The sequence below is a fragment of the Cyclopterus lumpus genome, chromosome 19 (genome assembly GCF_009769545.1).
Source record: "Cyclopterus lumpus isolate fCycLum1 chromosome 19, fCycLum1.pri, whole genome shotgun sequence".
NCBI classification, from domain to species: Eukaryota; Metazoa; Chordata; class Actinopteri; order Perciformes; family Cyclopteridae; genus Cyclopterus; species Cyclopterus lumpus.
Window position 1 is genome coordinate 17,667,128 of NC_046984.1, and position 22,030 is coordinate 17,689,157.

Consider the following 22,030-nt stretch of genomic DNA (forward strand, 5'->3'; position numbering starts at 1 on the left):
GACTCCTCTGGTTGTATAGAAGTCTATGCTTCATGTGTTAAAGCTGCATTCTTTCTCCTGACCACCAGGGGGCGACTCCTCTGGTTGTATAGAAGTCTATGCTTCATGTGTTAAAGCTGCATTCTCTCTACTGACCACCAGGGGGCGACTCCTCTGGTTGTATAGAAGTCTATGCTTCATGTGTTAAAGCTGCATTCTCTCTACTGACCACCAGGGGGCTTTGGATTTGTTGACGATAAGAATAACACCAAATAGTTCCTTTAATGTGTGTTTATTGTCCATAATGTGGGACATTCTGTGGCTACGTCTCTGTATCTGTGCCTGTTAGCATTTGACCTTTCACCTCTGATGATGTCTCTTTCTCTGGCTCCCTCCTGTGTCCTTTTCTTTTCACGCTGTCGTGCCCTCTGCAGCTGAATAGTAATTACATCACTTTAATTAATTCGAGCAGTCGACCTCTATTTAAAGAAGGTGGCCTGAATGAGTTATTTTAATTTATTTACACAAGCAACCTGAAGCCAAAACAACAACAAAAGTTGTTTTAAACCAACTCATAGGGTACCGTTAGCTTGATTCACTAGCTAGCCGCAGCTTTTGAAATCTGCCAGTGACCTTTGTGATTGATGTTCACCGCCCGAGACGCGTTTAAAGCAATAATTCTTCTTCGCTGTATTAGATTATGCCATTTAATTGTGTAATTTAATAATATATTACTGGAGACTTGGCATCACAATCAATCTTTCATTCAAGTGACATAAACGCATTTTATGGATAAATTATGGACAACACGTAACATAATGTCCTCTCAGACAGAAATCTATTTTTTCCGTGTACCTGTTAGTGGAGGTGGCGCCGAAAAAAACCTGCAGCCACGATCAGAGTCTCAGTTTCTGCTGTGCAAGGAAACATTTATCATTTTACTCTCTGCACAATCTCACTGAGTCGGGGACGAGATGCTCTAAATGTTCCATTTTGTGATTTAAGATGTTTAACATCAACATTGTGTGTAAAGACCTTCGGTAATCAGAGGTTTTATATTCATGAAGTCCTCCAGCTGGTGTGGATGTTGAGTCAACATGTACGTTCATGTGAGAGTGAAAACAGAGTTGTTTGTGCTTCCATGCTCCTCTTTAATATTTCAGTGGAGTGAGAGGGATGATGTCTTAAGACCCTATAAACCCTATATGTCACTATTTTAGTTTTTTCTTGCTCCTTTTTTTACTGAATACCTTTAATTTTATATAATCAGAAATGCATTGACTCTCATGAAGGAGCTATAGAATCTATTGAATTATTTACAAACTGCCACAAAATGACATGAAGCTGACGTTGCTATATGTACCAAATATAGACGTTACGTAACATCTGAATGTTGTTAAACCAAAAGTACACAAAGTACTGTTATTGTTGTGTCCACATTGTGTAGTTCTGGCAGACTTTCTTTGAATTTTGGTTTCACCTCAATAAAAAACACCAGAGGAGTCGCCCCCTGGTGGTCAGGAGAGAGAATGCAGCTAAAAAGACGTACTAAAAAAAAGAAGACGTGCCTCCCAAATGAAAACGGGTCCAGTTTGTACCTTTAAACATTTCCCCCTCTGTCTTCCTTCCTTGACGACTCCACACCGCATGTATGTGAAAGGAGGAAGGAAGGAAGGAAGGAAGGAAGGAAGGAAGGAAGGAAGGAAGGAAGGAAGGAAGGAAGGAAGGAAGGTGAGAGGGAAGGAAGATGAGAGGGAAGGAACAGAGGACTGGCAGAAAAAGGCTGAGCCAAGAGAAACCATGTGGGAGGTGTGAATCCTGCATGAGGAGGAGTGTGAGGGAGTGTGTGTGTGCGTCCTTCGTTGTGTAGCTGTCGGTGTGTCTCACTGCTGCCGGCTCGGGGGTCGAGCTGGAGAAACCACCACTCTGCTCCACGATGCAGATGCTCCAGCTGTGCATGTCGTTAGAGTTGTGAAACGGGTGTCTCGTGGATGGGGTGTGGGGGGTGGGGGGTCCTCAGTGTCCTGTGTGGGTCTGTGTGGGTGGGTGTGAAGGCATGAATGAGGCGTGTGAAACGAGGGACTGCAGGTCTTTATTTGTGTGGCCATGTGAGCTCTCAGTTTACGGTTGGGATCAACAATGTGCTGAATACTTCATTATTATTATAATTATAAGTGATGAAGATAAGATCTGATCTTATTAACACAAAACTAACGCATCAGTTAGAGTTTTAAGTTGGTAGAGTTGTGTTGCGTAACAGTGGGTCTCCATTCATTTGAGACACATCCACCCAAAGCTGAAACTAAACCTGTAAAGCAGGTTTTCAGAAAGTAAAATACTCTCTTTAATCTTTGTTGTCCGATAAATCAAATGCAGAAATCTCAAGAAAACATTTTATTTAGCTCGATCACATTCTCAGTGAGTCCTTTTTAGCATATTTGTCTTTTAGGCACATTTCCTCACTTTAAGTCTCCAACAACACAACTAAAAATAGCCTGAGTGGAAACAGGAACGTTATCGCCACACGAGGAGCATTCATGCAGAATTCACACTTATTCTTAAGCTCGCAAGCAAGTTGGTGAACGGAGGAGTTGCAGAGCAGCGAGGACACGAACAGCTGAGAGCCGCTCGGCTTCTCCTGGGCTGCACCAACAAGAGTGATTAACTAATATTACACCAACAAGAGTGATTAACTAATATTACACCAATATAGAATGTGATTAACTAATATTACACCAATATAGAATGTGATTAACTAATATTACACCAACAAGAGTGATTAACTAATATTACACCAACAAGAGTGATTAACTAATATTACACCAATATAGAATGTGATTAACTAATATTACACCAATATAGAATGTGATTAACTAATATTACACCAACAAGAGTGATTAACTAATATTACACCAATATAGAATGTGATTAACTAATATTACACCAACAAGAGTGATTAACTAATATTACACCAATATAGAATGTGATTAACTAATATTACACCAATATAGAATGTGATTAACTAATATTACACCAATATAGAATGTGATTAACTAATATTACACCAACAAGAGTGATTAACTAATATTACACCAACAAGAGTGATTAACTAATATTACACCAATATAGAATGTGATTAACTAATATTACACCAACAAGAGCGTGATTAACTAATATTAAACATAGAGTGTGATGTAACTAATATTAAACATAGAGTGTGATGTAACTAATATTAAACATAGAGTGTGATGTAACTAATATTAAACATAGAGTGTGATTAACTAATATTAAACATAGAGTGTGATGTAACTAATATTAAACATAGAGCGTGATTAACTAATATTAAACATAGAGCGTGATTAACTAATATTAAACATAGAGTGTGATGTAACTAATATTAAACATAGAGTGTGATGTAACTAATATTAAACATAGAGTGTGATTAACTAATATTAAACATAGAGTGTGATGTAACTAATATTAAACATAGAGTGTGATTAACTAATATTAAACATAGAGTGTGATGTAACTAATATTAAACATAGAGTGTGATGTAACTAATATTAAACATAGAGTGTGATGTAACTAATATTAAACATAGAGTGTGATGTAACTAATATTAAACATAGAGCGTGATTAACTAATATTAAACATAGAGTGTGATGTAACTAATATTAAACATAGAGTGTGATGTAACTAATATTAAACATAGAGTGTGATTAACTAATATTAAACATAGAGTGTGATTAACTAATATTAAACATAGAGCGTGATGTAACTAATATTAAACATAGAGCGTGATTAACTAATATTAAACATAGAGCGTGATTAACTAATATTAAACATAGAGTGTGATGTAACTAATATTAAACATAGAGTGTGATGTAACTAATATTAAACATAGAGTGTGATGTAACTAATATTAAACATAGAGTGTGATGTAACTAATATTAAACATAGATCGTGATTAACTAATATTAAACATAGAGTGTGATGTGTCTCTTCTTGGTTGGTAGACGTCTCTTTGAGTGACAGTCTGTAAGTGAAGGCCAGGGGGCCCTGGTCCCCTTTGGTCCCCTTTGGTCCCCCTTTGGGCCCCTTTGGTCCCCTTTGGTCCCATTTGGGCCCCTTTGGTCCCCTTTGGGCCCCCTTTGGGCCCCTTTGGTCCCCCTTTGGTCCCATTTGGGCCCCTTTGGTCCCCCTTTGGGCCCCTTTGGTCCCCTTTGGGCCCCCTTTGGGCCCCTTTGGTCCCCCTTTGGTCCCATTTGGGCCCCTTTGGTCCCCTTTGGTCCCCCTTTGGTCCCCTTTGGGCCCCTAGACCAGAGCCTGTGTCCATGAGCTCAGTGAGGACGGAGAGACAAAAAGACTCTTTTTTAAATTCCCTCCACGTTCACTCAGTAAAGAGGATCTGAACTCTTTGACCTTTCTCACGTGTCATGGACGTCCTCGGTTCCAGAGTCCATAACTCACGTGTACGATGAACCTTCCACAGTTCTATTTAACTCCACGCCGTGACGTTTGTTTTCCTCGTAAACGTTAAATGGACGTGTACTTGTATTTCTCACTCAAAGCTCTTTAACACTGAATGACATCACTCACCCATTCACACACTAGTGGGAGGAGCTAAGGAGCCACCTGCCCATCGACTAACAGGAACAGGAAGTCGCTGGTTCCAGCTCTCTCACAAGTCCTCCCTTGTTCCGTGAACTTCCGTCTTCAACGCACACGTTCTCTCCGTGTGGCGGCCGCCGGCTGTGGCTGTGGATGGAGCTCTCCGTCCTCCCCGAGAGGCGTCCGTGTTTCGGTTGTTGGAGCCAAACCGAACGCTGACAGTTGGAGAGTTTTCATCTCAAAAGATGTAGAAGATATTAATAAAGACGTTTCTGTGGGAAGAGTTTGGAGCTGATGTTGGAGGAAGTGTTCTGATCTGTTATTTGTTCACAAAGGAAACACAATAAATAAATGAAGAACACTGTATGTGCAATTATAGATCTGTGCAAAAGGAATTCAGTATTACAAATGTTACCATCCCACAGACAAAAGATACTATAAAGATTATATTAAACATCAAATAAAGTGTTACATCATGTTTTATTACTCTATTCACTGTAATAACATGTTTAATCATGTTGTATTAGTGTGTTTAATCATGTTGTATTAGTATATTTACTGTAATAATGTGTTTAATCATGTTGTATTAGTGTGTTTAATCATGTTGTATTAGTGTGTTTAATCATGTTGTATTAGTGTGTTTAATCATGTTGTATTAGTATATTCACTGTAATAACGTGTTTAATCATGTTGTATTAGTATATTCACTGTAATAACATGTTTAATCATGTTGTATTAGTATATTCACTGTAATAACGTGTTTAATCATGTTGTATTAGTATATTCACTATAATAACATGTTTAATCATGTTGTATTAGTATATTTACTGTAATAACATGTTGTTGTATTAGTATATTCACTGTAATAACATGTTGTTGTATTAGTATATTCACTGTAATAACATGTTGTTGTATTAGTATATTCACTGTAATAATGTGTTTAATCATGTTGTATTAGTATATTTACTGTAATAATGTGTTTAATCATGTTGTATTAGTATATTCACTGTAATAATGTGTTTAATCATGTTGTATTAGTATATTCACTGTAATAATGTGTTTAATCATGTTGTATTAGTATATTTACTGTAATAACGTGTTTAATCATGTTGTATTAGTATATTCACTGTAATAAAGAGTTAAAAGCTAGTCTTTAATCTGCGGTGGACGTGCTGTCGACAGATAAGATGAACACCACTAACAAGTTGAAGCGTGATTCACATAAACTGGAATATCCTGTCTACGTGTCTGCCGCCACTCGAGGACACGAAAGATAATAGATCCTCCTTTTTTTGTTTATTTCTTATCCGCAGGTATGAAGCGAAGGGAGCAGTTGGCGGCGTCCCTCGGGCATGTTTGTCCTCTGGCCGTTCAGCCTGAGAGTCTCTGCTCTGCACACAGATGCTCCGGGAGGGAGAAGAAAGACCGCCTAAAAATAAACTGACGGGCAGAAACCACCAGCGGAGAATAAACAAACAAATAAAAGAGGAAGAGCTTTAGTTTCTCTCTCTATCTCTCTGCTCCATTTCTTGTCCTCATTTCGGGCAGGGAGGAGGTGCCATGTCCCAGCCTGGGAAAGTCCTTCATCTGTATGTGGAAGTGAGGTCTGCCCCGGATCAGAGCGGAGGGAAGGAAGGTGTTGCTCAGGGGCGTTCGGTTCAGGACGACCCAGCGGAGCTCCTGTCTCAGCTAGTGAGCCAGACGGCCGTCGCCAAGCCCTCCTCGGCTCACCGTCTGGTTCAGGACCGCTCTCCTTCTGCAAGCGGCCTCCAGCGGCAGCCGGCCGGCGGCTCCCCGGCAGTTGCCAAGCACCGGAGTGCACCCTGTGATGGGGCGTCCGCCGTCCACTCTCCACTGACGATGCCCTCTTCTGGAAAGGTCAGCGTCCCTCACACGCCCCCGTGCTGCCGCGGGTTCGAAGAGCAGGTGGTCGCCGACGGCACGCGGTCGGTGGTCACCTTCAGTTACATCGAGAAGGCCAACGTGAAGACGTTGGACAGCCCGCGCAGCTCTCTGTGCGAGCGGGGGACCCGGGAGGAAAGATCCACGCCATCTCACTTTCGCAAAAGGCTCAGCGACCCGGTTTGGTTCGGGAGTCCCGATTCATCGTGCAGCTCCAGTCCCAAGCTGACTTTCCGATCTCCGGGGAGTCGCCGGCAGACTCCCGGAGTTCGCCAACCGTCCTTGGACCCCATCGGCAGGGCAGCTACCCAGAGGGCCGTGGAGGAGTTCGGCTCCCCTCTACTGCGGATCAAACTCGCCCACGCACTCGAGCAAGCCTCGTCCTCACGCTACAACCAGCAGCCGCGCTGTCAGTCCTGGGCCGGGTCGCCCGTTCAGCGTCAGAACATCAGCGTAAACCTCAAAGACCACTTCCCAGATTGGAGCCAGGCTGTTTGCGGGCTGCCCCGGAGCCCGGCGTCAGACCAGCTATCCTCCCAGTCCCGCGTCGAGTCCCAGAGTCCTCTTCTCTGGTCTGTGGCTGGAAGTCCAGCCGTCAAAAGACATGTTCACAGGTCCAGCACCTCACCACAGGGAGCACTCCTCCAACTTGGCAATAATGTAGTTCAGGGCTTGAACCAGTTGAGTGACAGCAAATCCTCCTCTCCGGCTCAAAGCCCTGACGTCACCCGCAGGCCGGCTGAGGAGGCCACCAAAGTATCCTCCATTTTCACAGAGGCCAGAAGGTCCTCGTTGCACAACGCTTTAGGCGCTCCCAGCGGAGAATTTCACAACTCGGCTCCGAACGCACAAACGCTGAAGATGAACATCCCTTTAAACAACCAACACACGCCAGCAACAGACAGCGCCGACTCTCACCGGCCTGAAAGCTCGATCTTGACATCGCACGAAACAAACTCCCACGCAGGTTACCGAACGCACCAGGAGGACTGCGTTCAGAAGTGCCAGCGCCAGAGCTTGACGGGTTCCCACGCCATTCCTTCACGTGTTTTCCGTCCCTCTCACCCCCCGACTGAGCTCAGCTCTCCCATGAGGGACCCCAGGTTATTCCAAGCAGAGCTCCGAGCACCGGACACCCCGACGCTGCATCGCCGGCAGCTCCCGCAGTACGCCAGGGACTCCTGGTGCCCGAGCCCGGACAAGAGGGGAGACCTGAGCTGTTTCGAGCGAGGCGACTGCACCGAGCTCGCCCGCAGGCTCTTCATCAATCAGAGTGTTGAGGCGGCGCCGGTCAGCTGGACCTCCAGGCAGCAGTGGGGGAACCAGCTGGAGAACGGCCCGAGGCCGAGCCCCGAGGCCGGATTCGGGTCCGGCAACGATCAAACTCCCGATCGTCAACCCGATCCCCGTCGCAGGCCGCTCAGTCCCACCGCCGCCCAACAGAAACGAGCGGAGCAGAGGCGGAGAGAGATCCTGCTCCTGGGGCCGGTGGCGCTCGACTCTCCCGAGGAGGACGAGGGCTGCGAGGAGGAAGGAGGTCGGGGCGACGAGGCGGAGGGATACGAGGCGGAGCAGGAGAGGGCGGAGGAACCGGCGGAGGCGGAGCAGAACGGAGCGATGGGAGGGTCGTCCTCGCGGAGCTCCAGCGGGGTGACGGGCAGCTTGGGGGACAGGGACTGCGTGTCCCCCGAGTCCAGTCAGTCCAGTCACCAGAGCAACGAGACCGGCGCCGCCACCTCAGGAATACAGGTGGGCACAAAGCACACGCTTTGTTTTCAGAACTGTTTGTTTTTTATAATTTAGACTTTAGAGTCAAAGAGTATTCTGGCATTTTGGGAAATATTCAATTCATTCCAAGAGTTCGATATGGAGCTGGAGACAGTCAGCTGTTAGCCTAGCTTAGCATAAAGACTGGAAATGGGAGGTCACAGCTAGCTTAGCACTCTCTATATAAATATGCTCATTATGCTACGTCTGTGCAGCATCTCTGCTCACAGCAACAATAACAACAATACAATACAATGAAATTGTTGTTTTTTAATTTGTTTTTGATATGATAATTGGATATAACATGTTAATTTCTGAGCTTTAAATGTGTTGGTAGGAGTATTTGTCCCCCTTCTTCCAGTCTTTATGCTAAGCTAAGCTAACCACCTACTGGGTGTAGCTTCATATTCACAGACAGTAGCATCAATTAGTCAACTGCTCATTGTCAGTTTAATTTATAGCAGACCTTCTACTATTTTGAATGAAATTGAGTTGAAACTTACCCTAGATCTATCAAATGTAAAGAAATACAATCATCCACTTTCTTGCAATAAATCGATTGCTATTGAGCTAAAAACCAGGAGGTAATTAGCTTAGCTTAGCATAACAATTTGAAGCAGCCCCCAACTCCTTGTCAAACACTAGTATGAAACTTTAAAGGTGTCTGTAGTTGTATTGAATAACGCATTGATTGTTGACAAAGTAGCCGAGTTCCCCCTGCATCCAGTCTTTATGCTAAGCTAACTGACTGGCTCTAGCTTCCTATTCACAGAGACCTTGTCTTTATTGAGAACTATTTGGAATGAATGAAACAAACTAAATCTATCAAACTTTTAAGGAAATACAATCATCCGCTTTCTTGCCAAGCGATTGATAAAATAAATTGATTGATCTTAAGCTACAACCAGGAGACAATTAGCTTAGCTTAGCATAAAAACTGAACGTAGCCCCCCAGTGAAGCTTCAAATGTGTTGGATGTACTTTGTAGAGAACAATGCTAGCGGTTTGCCCCTGCGTCCAGTGTTTATGCTAAGCTAAGCCAACCCCCCCCCCCCCCCCTGGGGGAATAAGCATATTTCCCAACATGTCCAACTCTTCCTGTTCATGGTGGCTAGCTAGCCTCCTAGCATGTCTCTGTGTGTGTCTTTCAGACGGACAGCGGCTGTGCAGCGCCGGTGCCGTCGCTCCATTGTCAGAGGATCGCTCGAGCCAAGTGGGAGTTCTTATTTGGGACCCCTGCTGAGGAGGCCGCTAGCAGGGGGGAGAAAAGTGAGAGCACATATATATATATATATATATATATATATATATACAGTACATATAATTATTTCAGTGGGAGATAGTGAGTCAAGTCTTTTTTAAGGAAAGTTCATACTCATGACCCCGTTTTTAAATATTAACACCTTATTAGGGAATTAAAACTCCTAAATAAAAGACAAAAGAAACTTAAATGAAATAAGACGGAGGAGATAATCATTTCACAACTAAGTGATTATCCATTTCTCTATTATTTACATCTTGGTTGCAATATTTAGAACCTTTAGGATACACATTTGATTAGTGTTATCTTAGTGTTTGTGGCGTATGACATATCATACCATCTCTTCCTCCACCCGTTTCCTCTCTTCTAAAAGAAAATACCAAAAGATAATCTTTTGATACTCAATGGACGTTTTGGTCGGATCCAAAATAGTATTAAAGTTTCAAACTCTTAATTCTGGTTCTGGACCAATTAGAGCAAGCGAATGATCTAGATATGTTTCAGGGACTGATCAAATATAGCCGGTCACGTGTCCGTGTTTCTCCGTCTGCAGACGCCCTGGAGACCTCCACCGCTCCCCCCAGCGGTACCTCCAGCGAGTCTCCCACCCCGACTCCCCCGTCCTCCCTCCCTCTGCTGCTCTCTGCCGACCACGAGGTGCAGCACGTGGAGGTCGAGCTGGTGACCCCTCCTCCGGCCGCCGTCGGCACTTCGCCCAAAACCGGCATCATTCGCCGCACGCTGAAGTACTCGGAGACCGACCTGGACGCCGTCCCGCTGCGCTGCTACCGGGAGACGGACATCGACGAAGTGCTGCTGCTGGCCGAGCAGGACGACGCCGACTCCGCCTTCGGGAGCAACCGCAGCGTGCAGGGCACCTCGGGGACGGGCAGCAGCCCGCTGGGGGGTCCGGAGAGGAGGGTGGAGGAGGAGGGAGATGAGGAGGAGGAGGAGGAGGAGGAGGAGGAGGAGGAGGAGGAGGAGGAAGAAATGGTGAGCTGGGCCAGTGTGAGGATGCAAGGAGACAACAGGAAGCAGCAGCATGCCGCTCAGGAGGAGCCGCAGGTGTTTGGACACCTGCTGAAGAGGTGAAACGTGAAATCACAGCGTGAAGCGGGTTTATAATTCTCCTCGAGTAGCTTGTAAACAGGTTCGGTGGCTGGTCAGCATATCCGGTCTTTAGTCCTTTAGTCCAGATCCGTGGTTCCCAACCAGGCGGCAACCTCCGGTTCCACCGAGTGATGTGCATTCTCATTCGGTTGTATAGAAGTCTATGCTTCATGTGTTAAAGCTGCATTCTCTCTCCTGACCACCACTCCTCTGGTTGTATAGAAGTCTATGCTTCATGTGTTAAAGCTGCATTCTCTCTCCTGACCACCAGGGGGCGACTCCTCCGGTTGTATAGAAGTCTATGCTCATTTAGTAAATTATGGTCATTTAGAGTCAAACAGACCATGAAGCAGGGGATGCTTCCGGGGAAATAAAACATATTTTTAAATAGTTGCATGTACAGACCTTTGTATAATTAATTTGTTGTGCTAGTCTAGTTAGTTTTGACCCCTGTGATCTCTGGTGGACCCCGTTGGGATCCAGTGCTCTCGATGCTTCTTTGCACATTCAATCTTTTCTTTACGTACACGTCCGTGTCGTTTCAGTGTTTCTAAAACCCTCCATCTCTGTCCAGACCAATGGAAACGTTTTTTGACAACCACCACCCGGCCCTGAAGTCCCCCATCTTGGTCTCCGGTCCTCGCTGCGCGGCGGAGGACACCTTCAGCCGCCACTTTGAGAGCATCATGGAGTCTCACCGGGCTAAAGGCACATCGTACAACAGCCTGGACAGCGAGGAGCTGCTGACCTCCAGCACCCAAACCGTCCTGACCTTTGACCTGCCCACACTCACCCCTGCCATCCACGGACCGGTCTGCCAGAGCGCCAGGCAGATCGTGCAGCTCAGCTTCGCCCCGCTGGCCCACGACGAGAGGCCCAGCATCTCCGATTCCATCTTCACCATGACGGGGGACTCGGACGCCACGCGAGCCCCGTCCAGCGAAAGGCTGAGCAGCGGGTCGGACAACACGCCGCCCAGAGGACGGGGGTGTTCGCAGCTGGGGAGCAGCTGGTACAGCAACCCGTCTTTCTCATTACCGAGGTGAGCAAGAAACACACGATAAACACTGCATTGACCATCAGGGGGCGACTCCTCTGGTTGTATAGAAGTCTGTGCTTCATGTGTTAAAGCTGCATTCTCTCTCCTGACCACCAGGGGGCGACTCCTCTGGTTGTATAGAAGTCTATGCTTCATGTGTTAAAGCTGCATTCTCTCTCCTGACCACCAGGGGGCGACTCCTCTGGTTGTATAGAAGTCTGTGCTTCATGTGTTAAAGCTGCATTCTCTCTCCTGACCACCAGGGGGCGACTCCTCTGGTTGTATAGAAGTCTATGCTTCATGTGTTAAAGCTGCATTCTCTCTCCTGACCACCAGGGGGCGACTCCTCTGGTTGTATAGAAGTCTATGCTTCCTCTGTTAAAGCTGCATTCTCTCTCCTGACCACCAGGGGGCGACTCCTCTGGTTGTATAGAAGTCTATGCTTCATGTGTTAAAGCTGCATTCTCTCTCCTGACCACCAGGGGGCGACTCCTCTGGTTGTATAGAAGTCTAAGCTTCATGTGTTAAAGCTGCATTCTCTCTCCTGACCACCAGGGGGCGACTCCTCTGGTTGTATAGAAGTCTATGCTTCATGTGTTAAAGCTGCATTCTCTCTCCTGACCACCAGGGGGCGACTCCTCTGGTTGTATAGAAGTCTATGCTTCATGTGTTAAAGCTGCATTCTCTCTCCTGACCACCAGGGGGCGACTCCTCTGGTTGTATAGAAGTCTATGCTTCATGTGTTATGGCTGCATTCTCTCTCCTGACCACCAGGGGGCGACTCCTCTGGTTGTATAGAAGTCTATGCTTCATGTGTTAAAGCTGCATTCTCTCTCCTGACCACCAGGGGGCGACTCCTCTGGTTGTATAGAAGTCTATGCTTCATGTGTTAAAGCTGCATTCTCTCTCCTGACCACCAGGGGGCGACTCCTCTGGTTGTATAGAAGTCTATGCTTCATGTGTTATGGCTGCATTCTCTCTCCTGACCACCAGGGGGTGACTCCTCTGGTTGTATAGAAGTCTATGCTTCATGTGTTAAAGCTGCATTCTCTCTCCTGACCACCAGGGGGCGACTCCTCTGGTTGTATAGAAGTCTATATAAATGACTCTACTTCTCTTGATTTATTCCCTCAGTAAACATTGTAAACATGAGTTTTTGGTCTCAATCTCTAGTTTCAAGTCTTCTTCAATACAGAATGATGTTCATTTAGTAAATTATGGTCATTTAGAGTCAAACAGACCATAAAGCAGGGGATGCTTTAGGGCGGGGCTACAAGGTGATTGACAGGTCTCTACCACAGCTGTCTTTCACCTTCTAACCAGAAATGTGGGGCTTTTCTTTTCTTGGCATCTCGTTAACAGCTTTACAAACTATTAACTAATTGGTTTATGTTTTGTCTTCAAAAACTGAGATATAATAATATCAACATATCACACATGTTTTAATTGTAAAAAGCTCCATTCATAATAAGGTGTTCTCAGGAATGTGTCAACAAGAATCTGAGTGACCGTTATCTGGGTCATGTTTGTTGTTGCGTAACCTTCTGATTTCTATTTATCTCCACTCTGCACTGAAATAGGGCAAGAGCTGCATCTCTATTTGAAAGTATCTGAGGATACAGTCTTCCTCCTGTAAACCACACACACACACACACACACACACACACACACACACACGTCAGTACCTCGTTGATGGACGGTTGTCGGCCTCCTTGTGCAGAGCAATGCTGCAGTGCTATTCTGGAGCCGAGCAGCTTCAGAGTGAAGGTCACCTGAAGGCTGTGTGCGTGTGTGTGTGTGTGTGTGCGTGTGTGTGCGTGTGTGTGCGTGTGTGTGTGTGTGTGTGTGTGTGTGTGTGACAGAGGCAGATGGCTGATGCAGCAGTGAGGAACTCACCTTGACTGTCAGAGTCCCAAAGACTTTAGTTTTAACCCTTTGTCTTCATGTTGCATGCAGAACATCACACATCACCTCCATGCATTTTCAATGCAATTCAATTTCAATTCAATTCAATTCAATTCAATTCAGTTTATTTTGTATAGCCCAATATCACAAATTACAAATTTGCCTCAGAGGGCTTTACAATCTGTACACATACGACATCCCTGACCTTTGACCTCACATCGGATCAGGAAAAACTCCCCAAAAATAACCTTTGACAGGGAAAAAAGGGAAGAAACCTTCAGGAGAGCAACAGAGGAGGATCCCTCTCCCCGGATGGACAGAAGAATAGATGTCATGTGACCAGATGAACAGAGTTACAGAGTTACATAAACACATTACATGAATATGACAATGTATGAATGGAACTCCAATCCATGAAACAGAAGGAGGTAGAGAGGAGGGGGCGGGGCATCAGCAGGGCCAATGGGAGGCCGGCTCACCAGCATCAGACACCTCCAGGTCCAATGGACCCTATGAGACGTGAAGTCACAACGACTCCGGGGAGGAAGCAGAGTTAATAAGGTGCAATGGAGAGATGTAAATTCATCCATAAGGAGAGAGAGAAGAGGAGAGAGGTGCTCAGTGTATCCTAAAACATCCCCCAGCAGCCTATAAGCCTATAGCAGCATATCAAGGGGCTCGACCAGGACAAACCTGATTCAGCCCTAACTATAAGGACTATTAAAGAGGAAAGTCTTAAGTCTATTCTTGAATGAGGTGACTGTGTCTGCCTCCTGGACTGAAAGTGGAAGCTGGTTCCATAAAAGAGGAGCTTGATAACTGACGGTTCTGGCTCCCATCCTACTTTTTAGGACTCTAGGAACCACGAGTAGCCCCGCATTTAGTGAGCGCAGCTCTCTAGTGGGGTAATATGGTACTACAAGCTCCTTAAGATATGATGGTGCATCACCAATCAAGGCTTTGTAGGTGAGGAGAAGCATTTTAAATGTGATTCTTGATTTTACAGGGAGCCAGTGCAGAGCAGCTAATACAGGAGTCATGTGATCTCTTTTCTTAGTTTTTGTGAGTACACGAGCTGCAGCATTCTGGATCAACTGGAGGGACTTAAGAGACTTATTAGAGCAGCCTGATAATAAGGAGTTGCAGTAATCTAGTCTGGAAGTAACAAACGCGTGAACCAGCTTTTCTGCATCTTTTTGAGACAAGATGTGTCTGATTTTTGAAATGTTACGTAGATGAAAAAATGCAATCCTTGAGATTTGCTTCACGTGGGAGTTAAAGGACAAGTCTCGGTCAAAGATAACGCCGGTCTGTTCTGCAAGGTGTGGGGGACCATCCTGTGGTTCCTGTGGGGGACCATGTACTTCAACACTGTTCTGCAGGGTGTGTGGGACCATCCTGTGGTTCCTGTGGGGGACCATCCTGTGGTCCCTGTGGGGGTCCATCCTGTGGTCCCTGTGGGGGTCCATCCTGTGGTCCCTGTGGGGGTCCATGTACTTCAACACTGTTCTGCAGGGTGTGTGGGACCATCCTGTGGTCCCTGTGTGGGACCATCCTGTGGTCCCTGTGGGGGACCATCCTGTGGGGGACCATCCTGTGGTCCCTGTGGGGGACCATCCTGTGGTCCCTGTGTGGGACCATCCTGTGGTCCCTGTGGGGGACCATCCTGTGGTCCCTGTGTGGGACCATCCTGTGGTCCCTGTGGGGGACCATCCTGTGGGGGACCATCCTGTGGTCCCTGTGGGGGACCATCCTGTGGTCCCTGTGGGGGACCATCCTGTGGGGGACCATCCTGTGGTCCCTGTGGGGGTCCATGTACTTTAACTCTGTCTGATTACTGTCTCACTAACTCACTGTGACGGCACTGCAGAGGCAGAGCGACCGCACCGGGTCACTGCGTTGCTTTGACCACTAGAGGGCAGAAGAGGACAGACATTAGTCAGGTGCCTGAGACCTAATGGAATGCAGGTGGTAGCTGTGAGTCATGTGTAGGTCACACAGAGGCTTTCAACATCAACTCTCTCTGCTGGCTGATAAAAGTCTTTATTTGAGACCAGTTGGGCCAGTTGAGGTGAATGTTTGCTGAGCAGCAGTCTTATCGCTCTCCTACAACCGGCCCGCTCAGCTGTGGGATCCAGAACTCTGTACTTTGATACAAGTTGGAATTTCACTCCCTTCCTCTTCCTCCTCCTCCTCCTCCTCCTCCTCCTCCTCCTCCTCCCATCACCCGTTTCCAGACAGTCCTCTCTATGAGGCTCATTGTGCTGACCAGTATATAAAATATAAAGGGGGATGCCGTTAAAGCAAGAAGCCGACAACAAGGGGGGTAGGGAGCCTGAACCGGAGCCTGAACCGGAGCCCAAGAACTAAGTTGGAATAAAACTTAGGATGGATATGAGTGTGTATGTGTGTGTGTGTGTGTGTCTGTGTCTGTGTGTGTGTGTGTGTGTGTGTGTGTGTGTATGTGTGTGTGTGTGTGTGTGTGTCTGTGTGTGTGTATGTGTGTGTGTGTGTGTGTGTCTGTGTCTGTGTGTGTGTGTGTATGTGTGTGTGTGTGTGTGTGTGTCTGTGTATGTGTGTGTGTGTGTGTGTGTGTGAGAATGGAGATGCAGTGAGAGATAAAGAGAGGAATGAATGGAGGGTATAGAGAAATGGAAGGGAGGGGAAAGACAAGTTTCATGCCACGCTTTGAATCCAAGGTCAGCAGAGGACGTTGAGTTTACACAGTGAGGGGGGGGGAGAGGGGGGGAGAGGGGGGGGGGAGTGAAACGAGGGAACAGAAACAACAGCAAACAGACTCAGAAGGAAAAAAAGAGCGAGAAGGATCGGCGTTGCAGGACAAACAGCTCTTTTACTTTGTTTTGGAGAGGGGGGGGGGTGTTTGGGGGGGGGGGGGCTTGGGGAGGGGGGTGTTGGGGGGGGGGGGCTTGCTGTGAGGATCAAATGACAGCAAACACAAGAAGACCCGCGAAGTCTCAGTTGGACTCAAAAGAAGCAGAGGAACGTCAACGTCCGCGGGGAGAGACGACAGGTGTTCCTCCTCGACGGCGATGATGCGTTCAGGTGGCGAGGCCGAGGGGAGAGGGGGGGGGCGGGCAGGGGGGGGGCAGCTGAGGCGAGGTGGCGTTCAGGGCACGCCGTTGAGGGCACCGTCTGTCTTCTGCTGTCACGGTTCAGCTGCAGGCGGCGAGGAGGCGGAGAGGTATTTGTCCATCAGACGGTCTTGCCACAGGTAGGTCCCTATAGGAACCTGTCTCACCTGTCTCCCCTGTCTCACATGTCTCACCTGTCTCACATGTCTCACCTGTCTCACATGTCTCACCTGTCTCCCCTGTCTCACATGTCTCACCTGTCTCACCTGTCTCCCCTGTCTCCCCTGTCTCACCTGTCTCACCTGTCTCCCCTGTCTCCCCTGTCTCACCTGTCTCCCCTGTCTCCCCTGTCTCACCTGTCTCACATGTCTCACATGTCTCACCTGTCTCCCCTGTCTCACATGTCTCACATGTCTCACCTGTCTCACATGTCTCACCTGTCTACCCTGTCTCACATGTCTCACATGTCTCACCTGTCTCACATGTCTCACCTGTCTCCCCTGTCTCACCTGTCTCCCCTGTCTCCCCTGTCTCACATGTCTCACATGTCTCACATGTCTCCCCTGTCTCACATGTCTCACCTGTCTCACCTGTCTCACCTGTCTTTTGTAAGTTGTGTTCACGTCAGTTTTAAAACTTGTTGATGGATCGACTCCCAAAAGGTTTCTGTGTTAAAGCTCCAATACGGAGACCTACCTTAAAGTTTGTGTTTTTATTCATTTAAAAATGTTCGGGTCGACTGTAAGGACCGGCAATGTGGTTCTGCATCACATTCATGGTCCCCAGAGGAGCCTCCATGATGTTGGCATTTCTGTGTTTTTATGACGTTCTAGTCAACAGCAATGGGATGAATTGGTAGAGATATTCATGGTCCCCAGAGAATCATTTCTGATGTACTTTAGCGAATGTCTGACTTTTCCTCGAGGTTTATTTATCCAGCGAAATATCTCCCAATATCTCAATCAAATGCGTGGTTCCCAGAGGATACATCTTCACAACATTGGTGATCCCCTTGACTTTACTCTAGCGTCACCATGAGGTTCACGTTCACGGTTTTCTTTTATGTATCACAGATGTTCCTGGTCCCCAGAGCATACTTTCTATAGTTTTGAAAACACACAGATATTCTCGTACCCCTGATGACGTATCCTCATAACTTTCTTCCAAAGTTCATATTAATCCAGTGACTTACGTTCACCATGGATTGTCACAAAAGTCGTGGTTTCCAGATGATGAATCCTGGTGGCGTTGGTGATCCTCTTGACTTTAATCTTGCGTCACCGTGATGTTCATATTTGTGAGATTTTTCTATGTATTGCCATGATATTTGGTAGAGATGTTCCTGGTCCCCAGATGATGTATTCTAATAACTTTGGTGATCTTTTGACTTTTCCTCTAGCGCCACCAGCTGGTCAAAGGTTACATTTATCAAGTGAAATATCTCACAGCATCTACTCAATGGATTGTCACCAAATTCTTTTATGACCCTATTGACTTTTAGACTCACCATGATGTTCACATTTGTTGTGTTTGTTTATCTGGAAGAGATGTTCATGGTCCCCAGGGGACTTTTCATCTATAGCGCCACCAGCAGGTCAAACTTTTAATTTGTCCAATAGATTATATAAATCATGACATTCCCATCAGCCTCAGTGCTAACACACTAAACTGAAGTCGTGAACATGGGAAACATTATACCTGCTCAACATCAGCATGTTAGCATTGTTAGCATCAAGCTAAAAACTCGTGGTCTCAGAGACCTGAAGACTTCTTCTTTGTAGTCTGCGAAACCAAAGTGGACCATTGCACCCTCGTAGCTTTCACACCTAATCAGCTGTTGTTGTGATGACTGTTTGCTCTGCTGTGAGTTGGCCGACTCACGTGCAACGATGTGTACGCATGGGAAGCTTAAGTCCCGGGACCGTGGGGCGTTCAAGCTCTGCTTGTTCAGGAAGTGTTCCTGGCTCTCTGGAATAAGAACCCTCAGCCGTTGTTTTTGGTCACTCGGCTCTCGGCAGCGTCGATGAAACTCTGAGACCTTCGTCTCTGTAATCTGGGAAAAGTAGTTCTCTTTCAGCTCGGCGTGACATAACATGCTTAAAATATTATCACAGCGTGATTCAGATGTAATAAGTTTTGCATTTCTGAACTGGTTCAAGCTTTGAAGGGGCTTAATTAGGAAGAGATAACGGGAGCGCTGGAGAAACAGGAGATCTGTGACGCGTATAATCCAAATGTTGTTTGGTTGTAAAATGATTTTCATGCACTCTGTTACACTTGTTGCTGGATTAATGTAAATATGTGTTTACTACTTCTCTCTCCTCTAAATCCTCTTATATCATCATGCATGTATATATATGTATATATTATATTCAGTGTACAGATATCTATCTTTCTTTTAAGCTACTTTGGCCTTAATTTTCATCTCCCCTGGTGTATTTTTGGTCTTGTCTTAAAACCACTTGTGCAGCTGGAAACTGATTTAAAGTCAGCGCTGCACAGATCAGATATTAGTGTTACATTATTGATACAGCAGAGTTATTAGTTTTATTATTATATCGCCATCATTCTCGGTTCCTCCTCTCTTTCCTTTTCAATTATTTACAAATCGATCCATTTGTCCCGCTTTTCGACTCTTTGAACCAAAAAGTTCTTAATTTCCCATTTTTCCACATCCGTATCTGTCCATCTATATTTGTGTCTAATCACCAGTTCTGACCCTCTGACCTCTGACCTTCTGACCCTCTGACCCTCTCAGCAGAGACAAAGCCCGCCTGGCGACGGACTCGGAGCTGGACCAGGACCTCAGCGAGCGGCTGGGTCTGGGCAGCAGCGACACGCTCACCAACGGCAGCCACCGAGCCGACGTGGCGGCGGCCAGACGTTTGGCCAAGCGGCTCTTCAACTTGGACGGCTTCCGGAAGTCTGACGTGGCGCGCCACCTCAGCAAGAAGTGAGCGACCCAGACGCCGTCGTTCGGTGTCGTTTGTGCCTTTTGAATGTCTGAAAGTTCTGAAAGTGTGAGCTTGTGTACGTACCGTAACCCTGCTTATAAAGGCTAGCGTTAGCAACCGATGCTAACTCGCTACCGCAACATTAATTCTTTCCTTATATGTTCTTTCCTCATATGTTCCTCACATGTTCTTTCCTCATATGTTCTTTCCTCACATGTTCTTTCCTCACATGTTCTTTCCTCACATGTTCTTTCCTCACATGTTATTTCCTCATATGTTCCTCACATGTTCTTTCCTCATATGTTCTTTCCTCACATGTTCTTTCCTCACATGTTCTTTCCTCACATGTTCCTTCCTCACATGTTATTTCCTCATATGTTCCTCACATGTTCTTTCCTCATATGTTCCTCATATGTTCCTCACATGTTCTTTCCTCATATGTTCCTCATATGTTCCTCACATGGTCTTTCCTCATATGTTCCTCATATGTTCTTTCCTCACATGTTCTTTCCTCATATGTTCTTTCCTCACATGTTCTTTCCTCACATGTTCTTTCCTCATATATTCTTTCCTCATATGTTCTTTCCTCATATGTTCCTCACATGTTCCTCATATATTCTTTCCTCACATGTTTTTTCCTCATATGTTCCTCATATGTTCTTTCCTCACATGTTCTTTCCTCATATGTTCTTTCCTCATATGTTCTTTCCTCACATGTTCTTTCCTCATATGTTCTTTCCTCACATGTTCTTTCCTCACATGTTCTTTCCTCATATGTTCTTTCCTCATATGTTCTTTCCTCACATGTTCTTTCCTCATATGTTCTTTCCTCATATGTTCTTTCCTCATATGTTCCTCACATGTTCCTTCCTCACATGTTCTTTCCTCATATGTTCTTTCCTCATATGTTATTTCCTCATATGTTCCTCATATGTTCCTCATATATTCTTTCCTCACATGTTTTTTCCTCATATGTTCCTCATATGTTCTTTCCTCACATGTTCTTTCCTCACATGTTCTTTCCTCACATGTTCTTTCCTCATATGTTCTTTCCTCATATGTTCTTTCCTCACATGTTCTTTCCTCATATGTTCCTCACATGTTCTTTCCTCATATGATCTTTCCTCATATGTTCCTCACATGTTCTTTCCTCACATGTTCTTTCCTCATATGTTCTTTCCTCATATGTTCTTTCCTCATATGTTCCTCATATGTTCCTCATATATTCTTTCCTCACATGTTTTTTCCTCATATGTTCCTCATATGTTCTTTCCTCACATGTTCTTTCCTCATATGTTCTTTCCTCATATGTTCTTTCCTCACATGTTCTTTCCTCACATGTTCTTTCCTCACATGTTCTTTCCTCACATGTTCTTTCCTCACATGTTCTTTCCTCATATGTTCTTTCCTCATATGTTCTTTCCTCATATGTTCTTTCCTCACATGTTCTTTCCTCACATGTTCTTTCCTCATATGTTCCTCACATGTTCTTTCCTCACATGTTCTTTCCTCATATGTTCCTCCTATGTTCTTTCCTCATATGTTCCTCACATGTTCTTTCCTCATATGTTCCTCCTATGTTCTTTCCTCATATGTTCCTCACATGTTCTTTCCTCATATGTTCCTCCTATGTTCTTTCCTCATATGTTCCTCATATGTTCTTTCCTCGTATGTTCCTCAAATGTTCTTTCCTCATATGTTCCTCACATGTTCTTTCCTCATATGTTCTTTCCTCATATGTTCCTCACATGTTCTTTCCTCATATGTTCCTCACATGTTCTTTCCTCAAATGTTCTTTCCTCATATGTTCCTCCTATGTTATTTCCTCATATGTTCCTCACATGTTCTTTCCTCATATGTTCCTCACATGTTCTTTCCTCATATGTTCCTCACATGTTCTTTCCTCATATGTTCCTCACATGTTCTTTCCTCACATGTTCTTTCCTCATATGTTCCTCACATGTTCTTTCCTCATATGTTCCTCACATGTTCTTTCCTCATATGGTCTTTCCTCATATGTTCCTCACATGTTCTTTCCTCATATGTTCCTCATATGTTCTTTCCTCATATGTTCCTCACATGTTCTTTCCTCATATGTTCCTCATATGTTCTTTCCTCATATGTTCCTCACATGTTCTTTCCTCAAATGTTCTTTCCTCATATGTTCCTCACATGTTCTTTCCTCATATGTTCTTTCCTCATATGTTCCTCACATGTTCTTTCCTCACATGTTCTTTCCTCATATGTTCCTCACATGTTCTTTCCTCAAATGTTCTTTCCTCATATGTTCCTCACATGTTCTTTCCTCAAATGTTCTTTCCTCATATGTTCCTCACATTCTTTCCTCAAATGTTCTCTCCTCATATGTTCCTCACATGTTCTCTACTCATATGTTCCTTCTTGTCTGTCC

The 22,030-nt window shown here is 45.5% G+C and overlaps 1 protein-coding gene across 1 annotated transcript in view; it reads left to right on the forward strand.

Annotated features, from left to right (window-relative positions):
* Window positions 1-10,510: 10,510 nt before the first annotated feature.
* The window catches only part of LOC117749141 (PH and SEC7 domain-containing protein 1-like), a 54,943-nt gene continuing 43,423 nt past the window's right edge, over window positions 10,511-22,030 (forward strand). The window contains exons 1-3 of the mRNA XM_034559363.1: window positions 10,511-10,608; window positions 11,205-11,672; window positions 19,425-19,619. Of these exons, the coding sequence (XP_034415254.1) occupies window positions 10,511-10,608; window positions 11,205-11,672; window positions 19,425-19,619 (761 nt within the window). The remainder of the gene's footprint in view (window positions 10,609-11,204; window positions 11,673-19,424; window positions 19,620-22,030) is intronic.